General features: G+C 41.1%; 1 protein-coding gene across 2 annotated transcripts in view; it reads left to right on the top strand.

The window, feature by feature from the left end:
- RNF145 (ring finger protein 145) overlaps positions 1 to 22,717 on the top strand; it is a 48,347-nt gene that overhangs the window by 21,550 nt on the left and 4,080 nt on the right. For both annotated transcript variants that reach the window (XM_027718657.2, XM_027718658.2), the window contains exons 4-9: positions 8,400 to 8,491; positions 13,273 to 13,508; positions 16,727 to 16,902; positions 18,990 to 19,130; positions 20,404 to 20,586; positions 22,456 to 22,603. In XM_027718657.2, coding sequence (XP_027574458.1) covers positions 8,400 to 8,491; positions 13,273 to 13,508; positions 16,727 to 16,902; positions 18,990 to 19,130; positions 20,404 to 20,586; positions 22,456 to 22,603 — 976 coding nt within the window. The remainder of the gene's footprint in view (positions 1 to 8,399; positions 8,492 to 13,272; positions 13,509 to 16,726; positions 16,903 to 18,989; positions 19,131 to 20,403; positions 20,587 to 22,455; positions 22,604 to 22,717) is intronic.

Genomic DNA, 22,717 nt, shown 5'->3' with positions numbered 1-22,717 from the left:
TTGAGCCTGACTTAGTTTGGTGCCTGCCGATGGGAAACATTTAAAATGTGCTTTCAATTGATTTAAGGGAAGTGATAGTTTTGTTATTTCTACATCAAAATTATTGTTCCGAAGCATTTGTTGGAATGTCTCTTGTTTCGTATGTTGCAGTTCAGGGGACTGTTAATGAAGGTTTTGTGGCAACTTGACTTGTCACTGTTGCGGCTGTCAGAGTTACAGTTAATGATTTCCTGAAACGATGAGTGTCCAAGAGAGAAATTATGGCCTCTTATTGCCTCAGTAGGAAGGAAAGAGGGATTTTTATCATCCTCAGGGGAGTCCTGAGTTATTATAGTTGGAGTTTGTGGCTGTTTCTTATAGGGTTGAAGGCTTACTTATTAGAAAAAGCAAACTAAACATTATTTGAGAACTTGTGTTGAAATAAAAATGAAGCTAGTAACAAATGCCCGTCAGGCTTTGGTCCAGAATATTTACAGCTAGAGAGGTATATTATATGCCATTCTGGATCTTTAAATGTTTTATAAGAAAGGGAAATGATATGCATTTGGTTGATACTTGAAGGGATAGATAGCACTGTTTGCTTTTAATATCCTTTTTGTTTGTGTTTCTATGTAATAGGAATTCTCACCTCTGTTGCTTTGTGAGGTTTGGGACTTCACAGGCATCATTGTAACATGTTTGATAACTATTGTTTGGACTGTTCGGTGTGTTCATAGTAAGCTTTCTCTATTTGATGCTTCCGGAGTGAGTTAATAAAGACTTTAATTAAATCTTGCATCAACTGGCACAAAAAATATATTTAATTAATAGTCCAGCAGTATTCCCGTGGTATTTTGCAAAGCAAAGGTAGTTGCTAACACTTTTGAGTGAGCTTACCCATTCCCTAGACATCAGGCTGATTTGGTTTGCAAGGAAGCACAGTGCCAGGGATTCTCTGCAGCAGCCTTTGTATAATCAGAGAATCATATGTGGGGAATGGCACTTGCAATAGCTTTACAAAAGAATTTTTGAATCCCGTTAGTTTTCGTATTGAAAATAGTAAAATGTAACAGACAAATCTGTTGGTGGAGCCCGTCCTTTTATTGCCAAAACTATCCAATTCCAACTGGTGTTTCTATTTAGCAGCCTGATCATAACAAACATGCAGTAGTTACATGTGCAAACTGTTCCTTCATGTTTTTTGTTGGCAGTTCTGCTTAGAGCTGAAAACTTGCAGAGACTTGCTTGCATGCACTACCAGTTGGGATGCTATTTAAGACCGATGAAGAGGTCTCATCCTGAGGCCAGTTTGGTTAGTGCAAATTATAGAACAAGACCAGAATCAGCTGGCACTTGTGACTCTGCAGTGTCCTGGAAATTCTGAGCTGTTGAAAGAATTCTTAGTGCTTTTTTTCCACCCCAGAAATAGCTTGCAGTTCATCTGCAAGTCTGGGAATAAGATCATCTGAATTTTATAGTTAAACTCTAACTTCAGACTTCCAGGTCTATGTGACCTTGACAAGTGACTTCATTTCTTAAATGTTTGTTTCCTTGCCTGCAGAACTGAGAATTACCTTGATGTGTAAAGATGGATTAGCTAGTATTTGTGAATACTTGAAGCATCAGAGATGATGCTAGGTTTGTATGTAGCATGTTAACCTGGCAATTTGGGTGGAAATAACATACCATCTGTTTATGGAAGAAAGAGATGTCAGCTTTAAAAAACCAAAATCCTTGTTAGAGAAATTTCTTTGCCCCAGGTTTCCCACAGCAGAGTCTCCAATTCCAGGAAAAATTAGTTTAATAATTCAGTGACACAGTAATAGGAACAGCTTGAGCTGGGTGCCTCCAGCCAGGGACCCAGAACACACAAATCCCTGGGCCTTTGTACCCTTACAATCTATCCACCCCTTCTTCACACACTCTTCATGTGCTTTGTACACACCTCTTGACCCAGTGGTGGGTTTTGGTTTGGGTCTTTTTGTTCCCTGTAGGACTCTGTCTCCAGGTGGGTGTTAGCTGCTTTTATCTGGCTGGGTTGCAGGTTCTGCTGGTAGTCGTGGCTTCCTTATCTTCCAGTTCCCAGTGGTCTCAGGGCGTCCCTTCGTGTAAGTGAGCAGAAATTCAAGATAAGTTTGACTTTTGTAGGTGGGAGTTTGCAGCTTGTGGCCTAAGACTCCAGCAACTTTAGCTAACTCATGCTGAGCAAAACTGCTCATCCAAAAGAATACAGTTGAAAGAATTCAGCCAACTAATCCTAATTTACAACAGTCCTCCCATTGCTTTTGTTAAGCATTCCTGCTAAAATGTCAAAAGGAACTTATGAAGTCTTTCAGGACCTTTAACTATGACCCTTAGTCTCACATATGTTGTTACAAGCAACAGGCACAATATAATCAGAGCAATCCAGGTCACTACTAGATGGAGCATCTGATTATAGATTCCTGTTGCTCTTGGTGACTGCCCAAAGAGAGTTTCCCAGCATTGGTGTTCTCCCTTCTTCTTCCCTCTTTTCATGACATGATGCATCTCTTCTGCATCGCAATGAATGGTGATTAGAGTTTTTTGTCCATTGTTTCATACACTTTCTAATAGTTGATACAGGTCATTGTGCTTAGGAGCTTCCTCACCAATGAAGGATTCATTCCAATGGGGGCAAGTAATAAATCTTCAGCTTATGTATAATTGCACTGTAACCATTGATAGGAAATAATAGGAGCTGAATAATTAAAATTGCATCCTACTGTGTTATTAGAGTTGGAAATAATTGAGTGATTATTTGTCCCTGAAGTGCTGTTATTTACAAACATAAGACTGCAGAGTTCTTACACGAGCAAATCCTTTTCCAGCATATACAAGTACAGTTTCAGGGGTTTCTTCAAAATGTATTTCAAGTGACAGACATTTTGTTCCATGTCAAAACAAATGTCTTGAGCTTTGATGGTTTCGCTTTCACAAATAACTCCCTGTTGTTCTCCTACAACACACGCATCAACACTGACAGTCTGCCATTTGATACTGTTTTGTTGGGCCCATATTCTCTGTTCTAGTGGATAGAGTGCAGTTCTATTGTGATTCAATCCTAATGCAGGGATTGGGTGTGTGGTATAATATGGATGTGTTGCATATTGTTGAGATAAAAGCTGTGGCCTAATTACTGCTGCAGTTATATGGGAAATTGGCTGGATACCACCACAATTGGAATTCTCTTTCCAAATCAGTTGCATTTTCCCAGATTTTCTTTTTTAAATTTCAATAGGAGAGATACCCCATTCCCCTTCTCTTACGGTTTTGGCTACTGTAGATTGTGTCTGCAGTTGTGCTTGGATGCAATTAAGAGCCAGTGCTGATTTCAGAAATTTGTGGGATCAGGTGGAGATGTAGCTAAGCATGTTGTGTTGGGCAGTGAGACAGTGTTTGGTATCAAGTTAATTATTTTTCACAGGTCACATTAACATATATTCTGTTTGCTTGAAATCTGGTGTCCAACTACACACAACAGCTGGAATTGAACATTAAGCAGCAGTTAGTAGCACTGGGGCAATGAACTTTGGTCTTGCTGGGTTTCTCTGTTAAAGCTGGATCATGAGCTGTATCTGATTCACAACAAAAAACGAGAGCTCCTTCATGGGGTTTTATAGAGGTTTGGTCACCCAGCCCATAAAAATCTACACAAACTTCCTCCCATTTAATATTGTTAACTTTATACCACACTGGCTCATACATTGATTTTATACTTAGCCATGCAGCTGTGGTCATCTGGGTTAACAGCACCAAGAGTAGGGAGCTGTCCCACTTCATCTCTTCAGAGTATCAGTTCTTCCTAGTGCCATCATTCATTAGCTGGGTGGTTACTCACCACTCGTTTGACATGAGAGTGGTGTATCTAATTTTCTTTCCCTAAATTGAGTAATGCATTTGTCCAGGGCTTTTATCCTCTAAGCGTTGTCGTAAATAAGTGAATCTTAATTGATTGAAAGTTCCATGTAGTGGCCAAATTTCCTGGGGCCCCCACCAGCTGTCCTAGTAATATATGGCCATTCCTCCTGGCACAAGGCCAGTGTGTGCCTTTCAGATAATTGAGCTGTACCATAAATCTTTTCCCAGTTTTGCTGTACTTCAGCCAAGGGCATCCCCTTTTCTATGCTGAGAAAGAAGAAAGAAAAAACAATAAAAAATACTTTTAGGGAGACCTTCCTATTGAGTCACGAGGTTCAGAAAGAATCTCCTTGCTTTCTGAACTCCTTCTCAGGGAGGAGTGTAGGTGCAGCTGAATCCTGTCTTATTCTCAGACTTGGCCAACAGTTTTTATCTAAAGGATTATATTTCCCAGTGCTAAGAGGGACTTGAGCCCCCTTCAAATGTGGAACTTAAACCCCCTTTCTATGTGCAGCCTTCTGCTGATCAGGCAGCACATCCATAAGTGAGCTGCAACAGCAGGGGTCTCAAACCCCCTGCAGTACTTTCTCCAAATCTGCTTAAGGAATTTTAACACTTACCCTTCAGTGTCTCCTGCTCCAAAGGTCCCAGGTGAACTCACCCGATGCCAGCAGTTGGATATTTGGAGATGAGAGGATGTGAAGGTGGTGGCCTAAAGTCCCATCTAGGTCACCAAATTTCTTTGCCCCAGGTTTCCCACAGCAGAGTCTCCAATTCCAGAAAAAATTAGTTTAATAATTCAGTGACACAGTAATAGGAACAGCTTGAGCTGGGTGCCTCCAGCCAGGGACCCAGAACACACAAATCCCTGGGCCTTTGTACCCTTACAATCTATCCACCCCTTCTTCACACACTCTTCATGTGCTTTGTACACACCTCTTGACCCAGTGGTGGGTTTTGGTTTGAGGTCTTTTTGTTCCCTGTAGGACTCTGTCTCCAGGTGGGTGTTAGCTGCTTTTATCTGGCTGGGTTGCAGGTTCTGCTGGTAGTCGTGGCTTCCTTATCTTCCAGTTCCCAGTGGTCTCAGGGCGTCCCTTCGTGTAAGTGAGCAGAAATTCAAGATAAGTTTGACTTTTGTAGGTGGGAGTTTGCGGCTTGTGGCCTAAGACTCCAGCAACTTCAGCTAACTCATGCTGAGCAAAACTGCTCATCCAAAAGAATACAGTTGAAAGAATTCAGCCAAGTAAATGAATTTGCCACAGTCCTGCCACTCCTGACAAGGTGGATGCTGGTTTTATTTTATATGTAGTTGCACAAATGTCTTGCTTAAAAAAATCACAATTCTTTTACCTATTTCCAGCTAAAAAGCTTGGGAAAATAAATGATGCAGTTATGGAGATTGGAGGTGATGCAGTTAAACACACTGTTAATGCTAAAAAATGGAGTCTACATCATTGTCTTATTTCATGTTTTATGGTTTTGTTATGATTGTATTCCAAGTGTTGCACCTCGCAGAACTTAAAATGGGAAGAAGGTGGGGAGCAAGAGACTGAATTGCTTCTTATGGATAAACTTAAAATACACAATTTTAAGGTTGTCTGTAGACATTAGAAAACTGTGAGAGTGTGTTTGTTGACAGTGGAGATTAATCAGCCAAAGTAAATGTCAGCGATATGAGTCAATTAGGTCAGATAACCACTGTGCCTTATGTCAGTCAATTACAAAGCATATTTTTAGTAACAGAAGACCTTTCTGCACTTTTGGTAACAAAAAATGATCATGTGTGAAGCACTGTATCTCTTTACCTTTTTAGAGCAAGATTAGTCATGGCTGGCCTTCAATGCCTGTTAACAGGCCAGTAGTTGGATTAAATGAGACTGGGAATGCATTCATAAAATGAACAGCAGGCAGTCTGATCGAAGCTTTATTCTTAAATCCAAATTTTCTGAAATAATATTGTAGTTTCAGTCATTTCATTAACTGGTAAATAATGATTTTAGCATTCTTGTTTTCTTACATTGCTGCAGTAAAGTGAACAATCCTCAAATGTAAAAGCTGCAGATTAATACAGCTTTAATTGATCAAAATTGAGTGCAGGCACTTGTTTTTTTCATCATCTTGTATGGCACTGCAGCTGTTCGAGGCATCTTCTGATTGGTATCTGTGCCAAAAGATCCTTGTGCTTGTCCGGGTAATAAGAGAATCATTGCTTTGGCTTCCCTCATTCAGACATCATCTACAAATACTGTTTAAAAAATTTAGGAGATCTTAAAACATTGCTTCTCCAAGCTGGTGGGCCTAAAACTCAATTATAATTGAGAGTTACTTAGAGAATTCAGCCGAGTGCAGACCTCAGTGCAGATGACTGAACCAGACAACAGCAAGAAATGTAGCTCGAAGAAATTTGGGTCATCTCCAGACACGTTCTGGTGTTGAAGAAGCAACCGTAAGTGTAGCTTTGTTTGTGTTTCTTAGCCAAGTTGTGTAAGGTCATCTTACTGCACTTAGTATCCTGGATGATTTTGTAACCTGCTTTCTAACAGATATAGAAGAAACTTGATGTCTGTAGAAGAAACTTGATGCTTTCCTTCTAGCAGCTTAGAAATAGCCAGTGTTTTCACCCTAAATTTGAGGATGGAGCATGATACTGCTAATACAAAGAGCAATTTTCAGCATGTTGCAAGTGCTGTTACTTTTTTCTCTCTTTGTAACTCTGATGGATTATCTTGTTTGTGTTGATGCTTTGAGAAAGTGCTTTCTGCTGGTTCATTTGATGTAAAGAAATAGAAAAATCTTTGTCCCAAAGATTATATCCTTATTGGAATACAATCCACCTTTTGGAAGGTGGGGAAAAAAGCATTAGTGTTCAGCTATAGCTTGATAACAAGGGGGAATTTTCTGTCTAGAATAGTTGTCTTAGGTGCCTTTCAGTCCTTGTGTATTTAATTGTAGGTTGCAGTCTGAAGAACCCATTTCAACATACCTCACGTATACTGTGACGCTTGAAAAGCTGCCGTGAGTAGGCAGCGTTGTCAGCTATGAAGAACAGGCTTTGAAGTGTTTGTTTTAGTACTTTGAGATTTATGTCTTGAATTCCTGAGATTTTTTTTTGCAAGTGAAAATGTGAATACCTTAACTTGGGGGGTAGCAAGTTAATACTAGGAGGGGGGGTATGTTTCCACATTTCTGGGGAGCAAAAAAATGCTTTCACCACCACTGAGTTGCATCTATTTCTACACTAAAATAAAAAGAGCAATGTTGTATTGGCTGTGGTTTCCGGTCCTGTTTGCTGTGTTTTGTCTGTAGCTGTTCCCAGTAAGTGTGGCTTGCTTTACTGATATAAATAAACATGTAATAAAAGAATTGCCCCTCGAGCAAGCAGACTCCCTTAGCTCCATGTGGGGTCAGATCAAGTGTGTCTGTCTGGCATCCCCAGGATGTGATGCAGGTAGACACAAATGGCTGGACAGGATGAGCCAGATACAAGCACAGGCTTAGTTGTGCTGCTGATGCCCGAGGTGGTGGTGCCCTAACACGGGTGGAATTGCAGTTGTCCTGGAGTGGAGCGGGAAGGGTCGCAGGGCAAGGAATAAAAATGGGCTGGAGAGTTGGATGTGAAAGGTCGGGAATACTGTCTGCTGTCCTATGGCAGGGTATTAAGGAGCCACTGGAGAATTCCTGCTGTGCTGTTCCAGGATTATCTGAAAGTGCAAAATGCTTGCTCTGAGTGTGAGTTTTGTATCTGAGTTCTGTTGCTGTTACGTGTGTTAACCTTGAAGACAGAGCCAATGGATAATCACCAACAGCAGGAAAATGCCCAATCTCCTCAAATTCTTACCTTCTACTTTGGTTGCCAGAGCCCACCCTCCCAGCCCACCCTGTTTGGGGGAAATTACAAATGCCCTTTCAGATTTTCAGACTCTTATTAGGTCTGTCAGTTTGAGGGTATCCAGTAGGTCCCCCAAGCTTCCCAGGATAGAACTACACTTTTAAATCATGTTGGATAAAACGATTACATAGCAACTCTGTTCCTGACTCTAGTCCATGACTGTCACTTTTCCTTCATACCTGTTTTTTACTTCAATGCAGAGAACTTGTTAGGTGCAAAATATTATGAGCATTAAATTGAAAGACCTCTCTGTCAAGCCCCCAGATTTTCTCTTCCACACGTTGCTGGTAGAAAAAGCAATTATTGTTAGGAAGAAAAACACTTAATAAGGATACTTAAAAATGGAATGGTGCTTAAGAGGCTTTGTCAATAAGCAGTTTGAGGCCACAGTCTGAAGAACAGCTTGGATGTCCCAAAGGATTTTTACAGCTCTGCCAGTGAGTCTAATTACAGATAATTCTGCTCTCGCTAAAGTCATGCTTCAGTTAGATCCTTCCATCAGTGAAGCTGCTGTAACAGTAATGTTAATATTGCTTTTTGTAATTTAGTTAATTGGCTGTGACATACATTGAAGTTACGTATGTGTGGAATGAATAAATTGCTTCTTGTCTGATCAGTTTGATCATAATAGTTTGTGCATTTATCTTTTTAGGGATTATGTGAGAAGCGAATTGGAATCAGGATATGAGGGACCAATGTACTTGGAGCCTCTCTCTATGAACCGTTTCATGACTGCTTTAGTAGGTAAGTGCTTTAAATATTTGAGATGCAGGAGAGAGCTCTGCCTAATTCTTTTCATTGAAACCCGTGCATGTTTTACCTCTTGGTTTCAATTCTCTTTTATTACTTTTAGTAGTTGTGATTCTTATTAATATGCAAAAGGCATGGGAGGATACCTGTATCCTGCCTGGCCTTTTCTATGCAGCTCTGAAATATTTTCCAGGTGTGTTTGTCATGCTCTGCCGCTGTGTTATTGTCGGATTGAGATTGTTACCATCAGATACATTTTGATTCAGGACAACTGGCTTGTCTATAGTAATATTTATGTGAAAGCACTATAGAAATTTCAACAATAACATGCATTTGTGGTGATTTTGTCAATTCAAGCGTTGTACACGTATTAATTCTTTATTGGGTTTAGAGATGAACATTATGGGTCTCTTACAAAACATGAGAAATATGTCTGTGGGTGTGTGCAGGGGACTACAGGCTACTGGTTTTTTTACAGAGTCTCCAGGATATTTCTAATTAAAGAGTTAAGGAATAAGAAGTCAAAAGTACATTTAAATTGTGTTTGATTAATGGCCGAGATGACTTCTCTACCTAAAAATCTCAAATCCTGAAGAACTGGACTTCCTAGACTGTTTTCCTAGCCTTTGAACTTTGACTGGAAGAGAATAAATGCAGCGTTAAGGTTGTTACAGCAAACCATATGTTCTTCTGAGAGGATACTGGAATACACACACCCCATGTATATTATAAAATTAAGCCTGAGACAAGCTTGGAAGAAAAATCTTCCTTAATTCCTTTCAGTAAGATCTATGATTTTCATCAGATTATTGACAGATTTAGTCAGCCATGTACTGTTGGCAAAACTCAGCTGCTTTCTGTTTACTTGCAGCTGCTACTGGCAGCTAGAAATGGGTTTACTACCCAACAGTATGTTAGGTCTGCCAGAATGTACACATCTCCTGTTTGCCTGCATCCTTACTTCCAAATGTGGCGTTTGTCTTTGCTTTTAGTATTTTTAATAGAAATAACATTGGTAATTTTCAAGGAAATGTTATTTAGTTATAGTTTCTTCTCTCTTGTGTATATTTTGCTGTCTCCTCAAATGACGCCAAAGTACAACTAAAGCTTTTAGCATGTTTCTGTGAGAAAATGTTTGTAATCAGTCCTTTGAATCTCTCTCAGGTGCAATGCAGGGTCCCATGGTAAAGCAGAATCCCTCAGAGAGCTTTGCAAAGCTGCAGGCAGGCCTGGGCAGGAGGAGATTCAGGAGGCATTGTGTCATCAGTAACACTTAGACAGAAACTAAACCAAGAGTCAAAATAAGGGAGGAAAAGATAATACTGGTTTTATCCAGTATAGTTTTGGGTTGTAGTGGGTGTCAGACTAAAGTGTCTCCATATTGTAATGGTGCTTCAGAAGTAGGTGCTTGACTGTACTAGCAAGTGTGTGTATGTTAACATATTTAATATCCCCATTCTTAATTTCCCCTGTTCTTTTAAAGCCAACTTGAAAGTGCAGTTTTGGTCTTTATGGCAAGAGGTCATCTTTGGGGAAGGCCTCTGAAAGTGAACTATGAGTCTTGGCAGTATTTTATATAAATATGAAACATTTTCTCAGATCAGTTCTCTACAAGTTCAGTGGAGTCTCAGGAACGCACGGCGCTCAGCGGTGTCATTGTCACACCAAAATGAATATACAAGTGCTTTGCTCCATCTTTTCCTCACATGTTCTGCCGGAGTGTTGTGCTGCAGCACTGTTGACAAGGACACTGAAGTTGGGTGTATGAGGGAATAGTGGTGCTACTGGTACAGCACTGGTTCCTAAAAGTTCTGGTCAGAATTGAGGGGGTGATGTACAGTGTGCCACTTGGTTCACAAATTTCATCTTTACTAATGCTTTAATTCATTAGTACATTTTGAATGGGCTCTCACAGTCATTTCTTCCCCTGCATCTAATTCAGCCTGATGACTGTTGAGAAGGGTTAATAATGCATTCCTAAGTGCTGGGTGGAAGAAATAAATGCCTTTGGAGATGGCCCCTTGGATGTGCATACTTTGGAAACACTTCAGCTGTGAATGTTACAAAGCTGCTGTGTGGTTTTGGAAGTGATGCTGCCATAAAGACTTACTTTTTTTAGTGCACAGTAATGGGATTATATATTAACTTTAGGATGCCCTGTTTTTGAGTTACAGTCAGTTGTGTAGCCAGGGAGTTTAACATCAGCTTTCAAAAATCGTGAATGAAATAAAGACGTTTCTCTACTCCAAGTGGCTTGTACAGTGCCACATCAGCTTTCTTGCTGTACATTTTCTATTAGCTTATAAGCTGGGAGGCTCTGGCTATGTGTCAGCAATGTTTGATGTATTTGTGGAGGTTTTGGGAAGGGAAGAGAGTGGACAGGAAGTTCACACAATGGATTTCTTCCTTATTGCCTCATTCCCTAGCAGAGAAACATGGTTGGTGTCCTGCAGGGGGATTCCAGTTCTTGGGTTCATTAGCTGTGTCTGGCAGTTTTCAGTCCACAGCATTTCAAGTCACCTGGATTTGATAGTCTTAGCTAGAGTGTTAAAATCTATGATTTGATATGAGGTAGAAACAAATTTCTCTGGCTGATCCTGCCGTGTGATGGTGTGATGTTGGTGACTGACAGTGTGCAACCCCACCTGGAGATAAAGTATGATTTACTGCAGATACAGATTGGCTGTCCTGAATGAAGGTGCTGCTGCCTCAGTTTAAAATGGAAAGTCCCACCACTCAAAGTTCTGTTGGAGACATTCACTCCCTTCCTAAAGAGGTTGAGAATTGACAAGGTGCACACTTCAGGAAGGAGGTTGGGACCTCCAGAGGAAGTGCTCCATATACTTCCGTTGCTGGTGTGTTCAGCTCTCTTCCCATGACAAACAACTTTTGATTGGTGTTTAAATTAAAAAGGTGGGAGGGTCAGAGTTGAGCAGGGACAACAGCATTCTTGGCACGTGGCTGCTGGAGGAAAGCAGGTTTAGCTGTTTACTGAGATAAGACTGGACTCAGAGGTTCTAATTTGTGATTGGAGAGCTCCAGAGTCATCCCAAAAAGCACTGAATTGTTTAATGTGATGCTGTCGCAGTGCTTTATTTCAGATGACGACACTGAGTAAATCCTGAAGAACATATTGGATGCTGGTGTTTGTGTCCCTTTGTGTGTGAAGCTGGGTTGCCTTAGTTACCGCGAGTCGCAGAAATCCTCACAAGCTGCCTGCCAGGCTCCTGAATATTACAGCACAGCAGTGTGCTGGTGGTGTCTTAAATAGGGTTGTAGCAACGTGTGTGTGGGCAGAGAACAACAAAGCAGAGGGAGAATGCTTCAGAGCTGGAGTCTGCTGAATGTTGAAAAAGATGAGTAGAGTAACTTTCTCTGAGGCTTATAAGACCCAGTATGCTGATAGTGTCTTGCTGAGAGCAACGGTGCTTGTTCTGAAAAGACATCTGCTAATTCAAAAATACATCTAGCAAATTGACAGTAGGAATTAAACTTGAAAGAGGACAGTGTGAAGGAGGGAGAACTTTGTATGCTTAAGCAGTAGAGATTAGAGATGTCTTTCAGCTCAGTTGCAGTTATTTTGAAAGCAGAAGACTTTTCCCAGGTAGGGAAGCTTGGCAGAATGAAAGCAAAACCCTGGTACTGCTGTTTCTCCTCTTGCAGCTTCCCTCCCCTGCCCCTCCAGAAGGGCTTACAAGGTCAGTGAGCTTATTGTGAGCACATGGAGTTCATGCTGACCTAGAGATGTTACTAGCCTTGATTTGGTTCCTCTGTTTTGCTAAGCCTAGCTCCTGGTTTCAGGAAGAGTTGTGAAATGCAAACATTAGTGGAGATTGTTCCAAAACAGGGCATAAGCACTTGGGTTTAGTACCACATATTGTGGCTTTTGGATATAAGCTGACATAGATGGTGAACAAGGGTCTGTTTTCAAATAATATGCAGTAGTATTTTTCCTTACTGCAAAATGATGAGTGAGAATTGTTCTTATACAGGTAATGTGCCTTTTGCCCCATGCCGTTTCCTCTGGGATCAAGGATACAACTTCCAGTGACTCTGATAGGAGCAGCTATAATGGAGTGGTCTGCCCTAGAAATACCACCCTCCAAATCTCTGGGCGTAGGGGGGAGATGTGCTTGTGTCCCCGCCAATTATTAAAGAGAATTTAGTTGTTAATTATCTCTCACTTGCAAGCTTCAGTGATAATTTTGAGCAACTGTCTCGGGGCGTTATGAAGTTATTGAAGTCTCAGCTGCTGACCTGGCTGTTCTCCTGTTGCTATTCTTGGCCAGTAATTCCTCTTGACAGTATAAATATTGTTGTTCTAAAAGCCATTGGGGACCTTTGATTGCTTTTTTTGTGTGGATTGGGATGAAATAGTGTAGCTGGGCTTCAGGAAAGCTGATGTGTATACAGATAACAATGAGATTTCAGCTGAGGTGGGGATGGTAAAGAAAAAGTGAGATGACTTTTGGTTTGTCCTCTATATGACTTTTTTCTGGGACTTCGTATTAATCTGATTCTGCATGTGTTTAGGGTTTACAGCTCACTAATCTGTGAAGTGAAAGCATGCCCTGTGCACAGTTTGAAAAGGGTAACTTTAGTGACCCAGCAAAAGACACGGAAGAGCCTGGTTTCATAACAGAGATGTCCTAGTTACAGCCGTCGAAATATGCTGGATGTTGATAACTGTGTTCTGGAAAGATAAAGTATTAAAATACGCTTTTTCCTGAAGGGGATAATCAGCTTGATTCTGAAATGCTGTGTCGCGTTTCCAGGGCAGCTGGTGGTGTGTACACTCTGCTCCTGCGTCATGAAAACCAAGCAGATCTGGCTGTTCTCTGCCCACATGCTCCCTCTCCTGGCGCGGCTCTGCCTCGTCCCGCTGGAAACCATCGTCATCATCAACAAGTTCGCCATGATTTTCACTGGTTTGGAAGTTCTCTACTTTCTGGCATCAAATCTTCTGGTGCCCTATAACTTGGCGAAATCTGCATACAGAGAGCTTGTCCAGGTAAGATGGTGAATGTAACAATTTTATTTTCCTTTTCCTGAGCCTTTTTTGCAGGAAGAAATAAAGTAGTACTTTGGCTGTCTTCTGTGCAGCTGTGTGTGTGTGTGTGTATGTGTGTGTGTGTGTGAATGTGCTAACTCATGCTTTCTTAGCAATCTGAATGTGCTCTGATCCGTGGCATCTTCTTTCTGTAATTTTATGATAGCTTTGTATTAGCCTGATTTACACTGCTGGCCAGCTGAGCATGTCCACTTTGCTTGGACATTGATTATTCCTTCCCAAATCCAGGCTAAAAGATAAGATTATGCCAGAAAGGAATACATTTAAAGCCTCATTAAATGAGCAAGGAAATCCCTGTGCATTCACTGTTCCTTTCAAGAAATGCCTTCTGTATGAAAAGTGTTTGTAATTATAGAAGTGTTAAATAGGGAGTAACACTGAAGATGATTTTGACTCTTAATAATCACTGACTTAGTGATTTGTAACTTGCACAGTGATTTGAAAGGTATTTTCTTTAGAACAGCAGCATTGCTGAGACCTTGAGCAAAAGGTGGCAGAAACAGAGAAGACTGATCTGACATGTGTCCATTTTGTTAATGCTTTGACATCTGATACATGCTTAGTTGAAAATTTACTTTCTCAGTGCTACAAAAACATCACACGTCATGGTTTTTTATATAAAGTATATAGGTTTATACATCCTTATATATATTTCAACATAAAAAGATTGATGCTTCCTTGACTTTTGACTGACTCACTGTTTCAGCTCTCACCACTGGCTGGATTTTTTTCAAACCAAGACACTGTTTTTTTTTCCTTCTGCTCTTCGGTCCAGAAGTAATCTGAAAACTAACTTGTTAAACTCTTTCAAAGCCTTCTTTAAAGCTCTTGTTTGCTGTCATATCTGTCATGTGCAAACAAAAACTTGGCAGCAGTAGGTGCCTGGTGTGCCAAGGTCTCAGCCTGTCATGTTGATCATTGATTTCTGGTTATTTATTTTGTATGTAGTTGGTCTTTAGAGCAGGATTATCCTTCCGTGTTTGTACAGCACCTAGCATGGTCTGACCTCATCCATGGAATCATAGACTTGTTTAGGTTGGAAAAGAACTCTTGAGATCATCAAGTCCAACTGCTAAGCCAGCACTGCCAAGGCCACCACTAAAACACGTTCCTAAGAGCTGCATCTACACATCTTTTAAATCCCTCCAGGGGCGGTGACTTCACCACTGCCCTTGGCAGCCTGTTCCAGTGCTTGACCACCCTTTCAGGGAAGAAATTTTTTCTAATATCCAATCAAAATCTTCCCTGGCTTGTAGATTTGATGATAAAAACTAATTCAGGAGCTAACTGGCAAAGCTTCAATATCCTATTTTCCAGGGAGAATAGGAAAATCTTGCTTAGTCTTTATTTAGAGAGTTAACTTTTGGGGTAATATTTGCATGTCTTTGTACAGTTCAAAGCCTTGAAACAGGTTGGAACCAGCACTTCCATTTTCCACCTGCATGAATGGATACACAGTTTAACTTCCTGAAGTCAAATTCAAATTGGATGTGGATTTGAGACTTGTATCTATTTTTTTATTAGACACATTTAAAACACTTCAGTATCTTACCAGTGTTTTAATTGCAAATACATTCCAGGTTGAGGGGGGAAATAGTTGTTTCTTGCTCATTTGTTTTGTTTGGTTTGTTTGTCAGAATTCTAAATATTGCTGTTACTGAGCTTTCCTCCTCATCTCTAGGATTGCTTGTCTCCCCCTTGCTCCATCACAGTGTTTCATATCTTTCAATGCTGGGCTGTATTACAGTGTCGTCATCATGAGGAAGAAATATTCCTTGTGCTTGGCCTTTGGACACTGATCATACTCTTTCTCCTGACTTTTTGTGCAGAAGGCATGAAGATTTTTTTCCTTGGGAATACAGAAAAAAGGATAGAAACTTTATAACATGTCACTGGGTTTATAAGAGTATTGGATGCTGTTTTTGTAAATGCATGGAGTAGAGTTGGAATGAACAGTTATGTGTGAGTAGGTTTTGACTTGTATTGAGAATATGGGAAAGCAGGATTTTTGTTTTTCAAGAGCTTGCTGCTCTTTGCCTGTGTTCCTGAAACAGAGCAGAAAATATATTGGCTAATACCGTGTTCATGTAACTGGGTGCAACTCTGCTACAAGTCAAGCTTAGTATGCATATTCCAGAGGAGGATATTGGCATTCTGTCTGGAATATTTTCCTAGTTGTGTTTCCATTGCTACAACTTTGAGCAGTTGTTAATTTTCAGTGGGTCCTTCATTGTGGTGTTTGAGAGTTTACTGCTATTTTAGGCTGGATTTGATTGCGGTTGTCAGTGTCAAAGCTTGGTGAATATTGGGATGTTAAACACTGAGACAGCCCTAACAAGTGGACTGTTAGTGTATGTTAGACTGTGCCTGAGGGTATAATTTAAAAGCAGGCCCAGACCCTTGGCTGGCTGTTTGCAGCAGAAGATGCCAAAAAAAGCCTCATGGTTATGAATCTACATTATAAGCATAGCGTGACCCTTTTCCGATGTGGTGGAGCCCTCTGCCAGGAGCTGCACAGGATTGCTTGCATTGGTCCCAGGCCAGGGGAGTCTCCCCCGGGCAGGTGCACTTCCTTCACAAGTCTGTGGGCAAAGCTGAGCACGGGAGCTTGGCACTGCACCACTGCCAGCAGCAATTGCTTGTCCATCAACCCCTGTACATACTGCAGCACGTCCCATTAATGGGGTATCCCTCATGCTTGCCATGAAAGACTAAGTAGGCAGCATTTTTAGCATTTGCTAAAATTTCCTTGCCATTATGGCTTGTATGTCACTGTGGGAAGCAGGTGATGAGGAATCAGTAGTTATGAGTGCTTTCCTTTAGACCTTTTGTAATAAGCCCAGCTATATGAAGTTCCAGCTTCTTGGAAACGACTGCATTGTAACTTAGTCTTTGCAATACAAAAGAAGTAATTTGAGCTTCAGAGTCTTCTGAAATAAGTCTTAAGCATGAATTTCTAAACACTTGGTGGATTAGGTACGTGTTCCTTTTTGAGATACTTACACATAAAATGTCTGAGGTATTAAGTTTTTTTCTTAAAAACCAGTCTGCAAAGTAGATTTACTTTGCTGTTGTGAATATACTGTTGACTGTCCTTTTGGTATCAAATCCCAGATGCTATGACCCAATAACAAATTGCCTTTTTGTGTCTTGCCCAGGTGGTGGAGGTGTACGGGCTCCTGGCGCTGGGAATGTCTCTGTGGAACCAGCTGGTCGTCCCAGTGCTTTTCATGGTGTTCTGGCTTGTTTTATTTGCTCTTCAGATCTATTCCTATTTCAGTACACGGGACCAGCCTGCCTCGAGAGAGAGGCTCCTCTTCCTCTTCTTGACCAGGTAATTGACTTATCTGCAAATAATTAGTTTTCTCAGTTGACTGTCTATTGAAGTGAATGTTGGTGCTCTTTGAAAGGTGAGATATGTATATTGGTTTTACTGCACTTGGATACCCATGAAATATTTGTCCTTACTGCAGTGACCATGTATACAAAATCTGTTAAGCTTGTCCTACAAAGGCATGGATCCCATTCAGAACAGACAGCATTAGCAGAACTGTGGAAGAGTTCTCAAAGAAAGCAAAATATTCCTTTGAGAAGGGAATAGCTATAATTAGAGCATTGGTCCAGAAGTTGTTTTCAGTATATAAATTGGTTTTAAGTCTGAGATGTTTCAGCTGAAGTTCAGTCCAAGTGATATTTTATTCATGCTCATGTTGCTTTCTGAGCCTTGTATGTCTTGTTTTATCATTTTGGTTTGGGACACATTCTTGAGCTCATCTAAGCAGCCAAAGCACCCAACTCTCAAAGTTAAAACAAACAGGATTTGCTGTTTAAAACTGTTCTGTGTCTGTCATTTTCCTTGTTCATCTCAAAATCTTTTCCATGGGTTTGTAACTGCTGTGATTTTTGGGAAGCCATGAAGAGTTCAGCTCTTTGGGACAATTTATAAACTTGTGCTTGACACGTAAACATAATAAAGCTCCCCAGGCTTCTCTTTGATCTCTTAAGCTCCTCTGGGACCCTTACATAGTAGATCAAGTTTAAGAAGAGTCCGAAAATGACTCAAGCAAAAAAATATTGGACATCAAGCAGAAAAGCCAGGATTCTTGATTTCTAATCATTTATTTTTAAGCAAAACTTAGAGTTCCTCAAATATTCTACAGAAATAACTGCTTTAAGTACTGTATTTCTCACTACCTTGACCTGCAGGAACATTTAAAAACTTTTTCAGCCCCCCTTGGCTTGGTAAACAGGCAGGATTTGGAGGGTTACCGGAAGCACTGTACATTGTATATGTAAACACATCAACGTTTTCTGCTGTGAATTGCTTTCAAAGGAGATTTCCGGTTTAAGTAGTCACTAAAAGAGACAAAGTAAATGCCTCTTGGATGAGCTTTGTTTATTTTTGAAGCATATGCTTCCTCAAACTCTTTTGTCAGAGCACTGGACTGCTTCACTCATCAGTTGGTTAATTAGCAGGACATGTTTTTGGCCACGGCACTTTCTCTCCTCACAAGACTGCTGTCCTGAGGAACAAATGAAGATTTTTTTTTTCTCTTTTTTAAATGAATGAGGTGTCAGTGTGTTACCTTGGATTATATATGTGAGGATTTCCAGATGTGTAACCCCTGACGACAGCTGGGTCTTTACCTGGCAGTGGCAGTGCTGTGTTTCAGAAGCCGAAGCACATTCAAATATTGCAGTGCCAGGACCAGCAGAAGAGCAGCCCGAAGGTGAGGGAGCTGAAGTGATGCAGCTCTTCTCAGCATTGTCAGATGTAGTCTGGGGTGTCAGTCTTTGGTGTTCCACTGCTGTAGTAACAGAGAGGAAGAAGCCTCCTGAGCGGGAGTGTCCTCCACTCTCTTATTCTGCTGCTTCCGGCTCAGCCATTAGAAATTCAGACAGGTCTTGCCTACCTGAACCTGGTGTGAATGCTGCCAAACAGCCCCAGTCTCCCAACAGGACTTACTAGTTTGATGTTTGTTTGTGTTACTGTGTGTATGAGGGGAACGTGCCTAAGTGAATCCATGTGCTCTCACTCTGTGGTGCTGGCTGATGTTCCAGCGAGTCAGCTGGGTGGGTTGGGGCTGTGGGATTGCCTGTGGTTCTGATCGCCCAGTGACAGCAGGACAGTGCCACCGTGTGGCACCGCGCTGAGGGGACTGCAGGAATGTCACAGCACAGACCTGGCTCCAGTGGGGAGCTGGGGTGAACTTGTGTCTTGGAAAGAATAGAATACATCTCATCTTTTTCTTCTGTTGGAGGATTTAATGGTGGTGTAGAGCTTTGAATATTTTCATTAAACCAATCCAGTTTTGCTTTAAAACCAACTTACACAGTTAACAGGACACGGGGAGAGCTCATCACATTGTTTTTAATTGATCAACCTTTCCTTTCTGTTCCTTTTCCCCTCTCCCCTCCCAGTATTGCCGAATGCTGTAGCACTCCGTACTCACTGCTGGGATTGGTCTTCACAGTCTCTTTTGTTGCTTTGGGAGTTCTGACTCTCTGCAAGTTTTACTTGCAGGGTTACCGAGCATTCATGAATGATCCTGCTATGAACAGGTAAGTGCCACAGTGTGCCTTGGGTTGAGAAAAAAACAGACAGAAAAGGGATTTATATAGAAATATATGGGTGGCATTGCAGTTTTTTCACTTTTGAACTCTTAGGTGTCCTTGACTGGCTTTTTGTTTGCCAGTCTATGTGTGTGTATTGGAAGGATTTGAGGTGAAAATACTTTTTACAGACTTCTTGGGAGATGATTCATTTCTCCAACAGGTTCAGGGCTGTTAGTTGGGATTTACAATTGCACAGTTTGATTGTCTTAATGCTTTCATTTTCATGAGTCACTGAAAAATTTTCAGAAGCATTAATAATATGAACACTTCTTATTTTCATTTCCTCGTCCCCCCTCTAGCCACGTATGAAACATTATTACTCTATGAGGCTTAAAACAAAGCTTTGTATGTATTGCTTGTAAATTACTATGGGAAATAGCCAAAATATAGAAATTACCTTTTCTCATGCTTGTCCAAACTTGTCTGGTATGAAATTGGGATCCTAGATCTGACAGTGCCTTTCTCAGTTACTCCAGCCCTTAACTCTATAGAAGGTTTCAGATCATATGCAAAAGAATGTTTTATGTTTGGGATTCCAAGATGGGACTCCTAGGTATAAATTTGGGCTACCTAGGAGTAGTCTACATTTGGTAAAGCATATACTTCTGGGTGATGTGTTTGACTGTGTCAAACAGTGGTATTAAAGTCAATCTGAGGTTCCAAGCCAGAAAGAAGTGGACAGTTGTATTTGGTTTAGGTACAAGGGGAATAAACTGAAAAATGGCAAAATTGCTAATTTGCCTAAACTGGGCACCTGGTGGGGTGTTAAATCAAGGGCCAAAGGACAGACAAGAGAGTGATGATGGGGAAATATAACAAGTAGAGAGGGTCTTCCTGGTGGTCTAGGAATGAGGCTGACTGGTGCCCAGATATAGACAGGACAGGGCTGTGTAGGCAACACTGGGGCTGGGGGGTTCCTCCTCTTAAGATGCAACCTGGGTCCTTAAAATGCTTTGCGCTGGATGATGTCTGAGCTGGATGTAGCCCAGATGCTGCTTGTCAAGAAATCTGCTGGTTTCTAACCCAAACTCTTCAGCGTTTCTGGAAACATTCCCCTCTGGTTAGAGCCTTAGCAGGGACGTCGGTGAAACCTAAAACCAGGGACATGTGAAAGGTTGAGACAGAAACAGCTTATTTCCTGGTGTTTCTAGATGTACTTTTGAACCAGCATTGACACACAGATGTGATTAATTGTTCTTTTGACTGTGTTGATCTGCAGGGGAATGACTGAAGGAGTCACACTCCTGATCCTGGCTGTGCAGACAGGTTTGATTGAGCTCCAAGTTGTGCATCGGGCGTTCCTGCTCAGTATTATTCTTTTCATTGTGGTGGCATCCATACTTCAGTCTATGCTGGAAATTGCTGATCCCATTGTTTTGGCATTGGGAGCCTCAAGGGACAAGTAAGACACTGGTTTCCTAAACTGAAAGTTACTCAATGCTCTTTTAGGAGGTGATAAACTAGTAATTGATGGTCTAATTTGGATTTTTAGTAGCTTGTAAAGTTACTCTGTTTTTTTCTGTATGCAGATTTCTTCTCTAGTCTAAATTCTCTAGTTTTTCCCTCTCTATCTTACCCCCCTCAAGGGCACACACTAATACTTTTCACCATACTCTGTGCTGACAAACAGGGCTGACTTTGGTCAGCTGCTCCTGCTCAGGACTGTGTCCATCCACCCTGTGCAAGACCACACTGCTCTGCAGCTGCTGGCTGCCCACTCCCTGTGTAAAACTGCTCATGGGTTACTCTCCCTAGCAGGAGTGTCAGTGCACTGTGGTCTCAGTTAAGCAATCCAGGACTCTGCTCTCCCCACCCACACTCCATTGTGCAGATTTGCAGAATGGTTTTTCTTAACCTCCACTGCAGTTGGGTGGGTTTCCCTCTAATGCAGTGATCTCACACAGCTATTGAGGGTGAGAAGTTTCTAGGAGTGACCCTGTATTAGATATTGTAAAATCTATTCTTTTGGTGAGGCTATGATCTCAAAACGATAGGGTTTACTGGCACAAAGTAAGAGGCAGAAGGTTTGCATTAGTGTCCCACATGTTCTGATCATGTGGGTCAGTTTAATTTGTGTTTTGAAGAGCTGTATTGGTGGTATCTGGTGTTTTCATGTTAATCTGTTTGTATGTTTGTTAATTGCTTTTGCTTTTTCCCTTTCTGTAACCTATAAGTGAAGAAATGAAAAGAGGTTTGTTTATGTGTAGTTTGTTTAGCTTGGAGGCTACTTGTAGCCAACATGCTCTGTCTGCAGCAACCTTAACTTCCAATATAGTAGCAGAGAGAAAGGGAGTAGAGGCAGGATATAAGCATCTGCCCAGCTTAAACAAGCATTTTGTGGTGACAGTGAGTTTAATTCTTCTGCCAAATCTCCCAGGCAGTTCTAAATTATCTAGGATCAGGATAAATTCCATTTCAGCTCTTACTTTCTCCCTCACCCACAGACACAGAATTTCAGACCTCAGAGTAGCATTGTGATGTTTCTTCAGACTATATGATTAACCAATTTGTGCTGCTGTCCTGTCCCCCAATAGTTTCACTTTTTCTGCACCTCATTTCCAGAGCTAAATGAGATTAAAACAAAACCTGAGGAACAAGTAGAGGTAGTATAGTAAATTACTCAAGATATTCTGAAAGCCTTCACAAGTGGGTGACTGTAAAAAGATTGATGGTGTATTTAGGCTGGGGAGGAGATTAGGAAGAAGTAAATGACAGAAGCAGAGAAAGGACTGGCAGAGATGAATGTTCAAGTCCTGCTACCTTTCTTCTTTTGTGATCTCTGAATTGGGGAATATACTTCTAAAGGCAGTAGGGTTAAATCTGGTGATGGAAGGAAATAGCATTGCCCCACACGTATTAGCAAAAAGATACAAAAGAGTTGCAAGAATTATATAATCTAGATACCTCTTATTTATTTAGAGAAGTGTCCAAACAGTTACAGGACTTTCATCTGAAACATTCAGTATATCAGATACTTTTTTTGTCTAACCAGTGACTTGATCCAGTATGACAGTTACTGTAAGTGAATTTTTGCCCATAATTTTTGTGTCTCTATTGAAAACAGCAAAGGTCAGATGAGAGGGAACTTTCCATAGTTGTAGGCCTGCATGAAGGATGGGAATGAGATTGTGCCCAAGTAAAATAGAAACTCTTTTCAACAAGTTAAAGCCTGGAGCAAACATCTGACAGGCCTACATCCAGCAGGCAGTCTGTTCTTATTCTGACAGTCAAATCTGACTTGAAAAATAAAACCCTATTGTGTTGTTTGCAGGAGTCTGTGGAAGCACTTCCGAGCAGTCAGCCTCTGTCTGTTCTTACTCGTGTTCCCTGCATACATGGCCTACATGATTTGTCAGTTTTTCCACATGGATTTCTGGCTGTTGATCATTATCTCCAGCAGTATTTTAACCTCTCTTCAGGTAAGAACGTTAGCCCTGTGAAGCATTAACTGCGATCCTGTTACTCTGAGGGGGGAAATACTTGATGAGAAAAGAGTAGGGATGATAGAAGGGCAGAATTACAAAAGATGATAT

The sequence above is a fragment of the Pipra filicauda genome, unplaced genomic scaffold (assembly GCF_003945595.2).
Source record: "Pipra filicauda isolate LSUMZ 115617 unplaced genomic scaffold, ASM394559v2 scaffold3_size10097308_pilon, whole genome shotgun sequence".
NCBI lineage: Eukaryota > Metazoa > Chordata > Aves > Passeriformes > Pipridae > Pipra > Pipra filicauda.
Note: the sequence above shows the minus strand (reverse complement) of the source record. Positions and strands in the feature narration are given on the sequence as shown.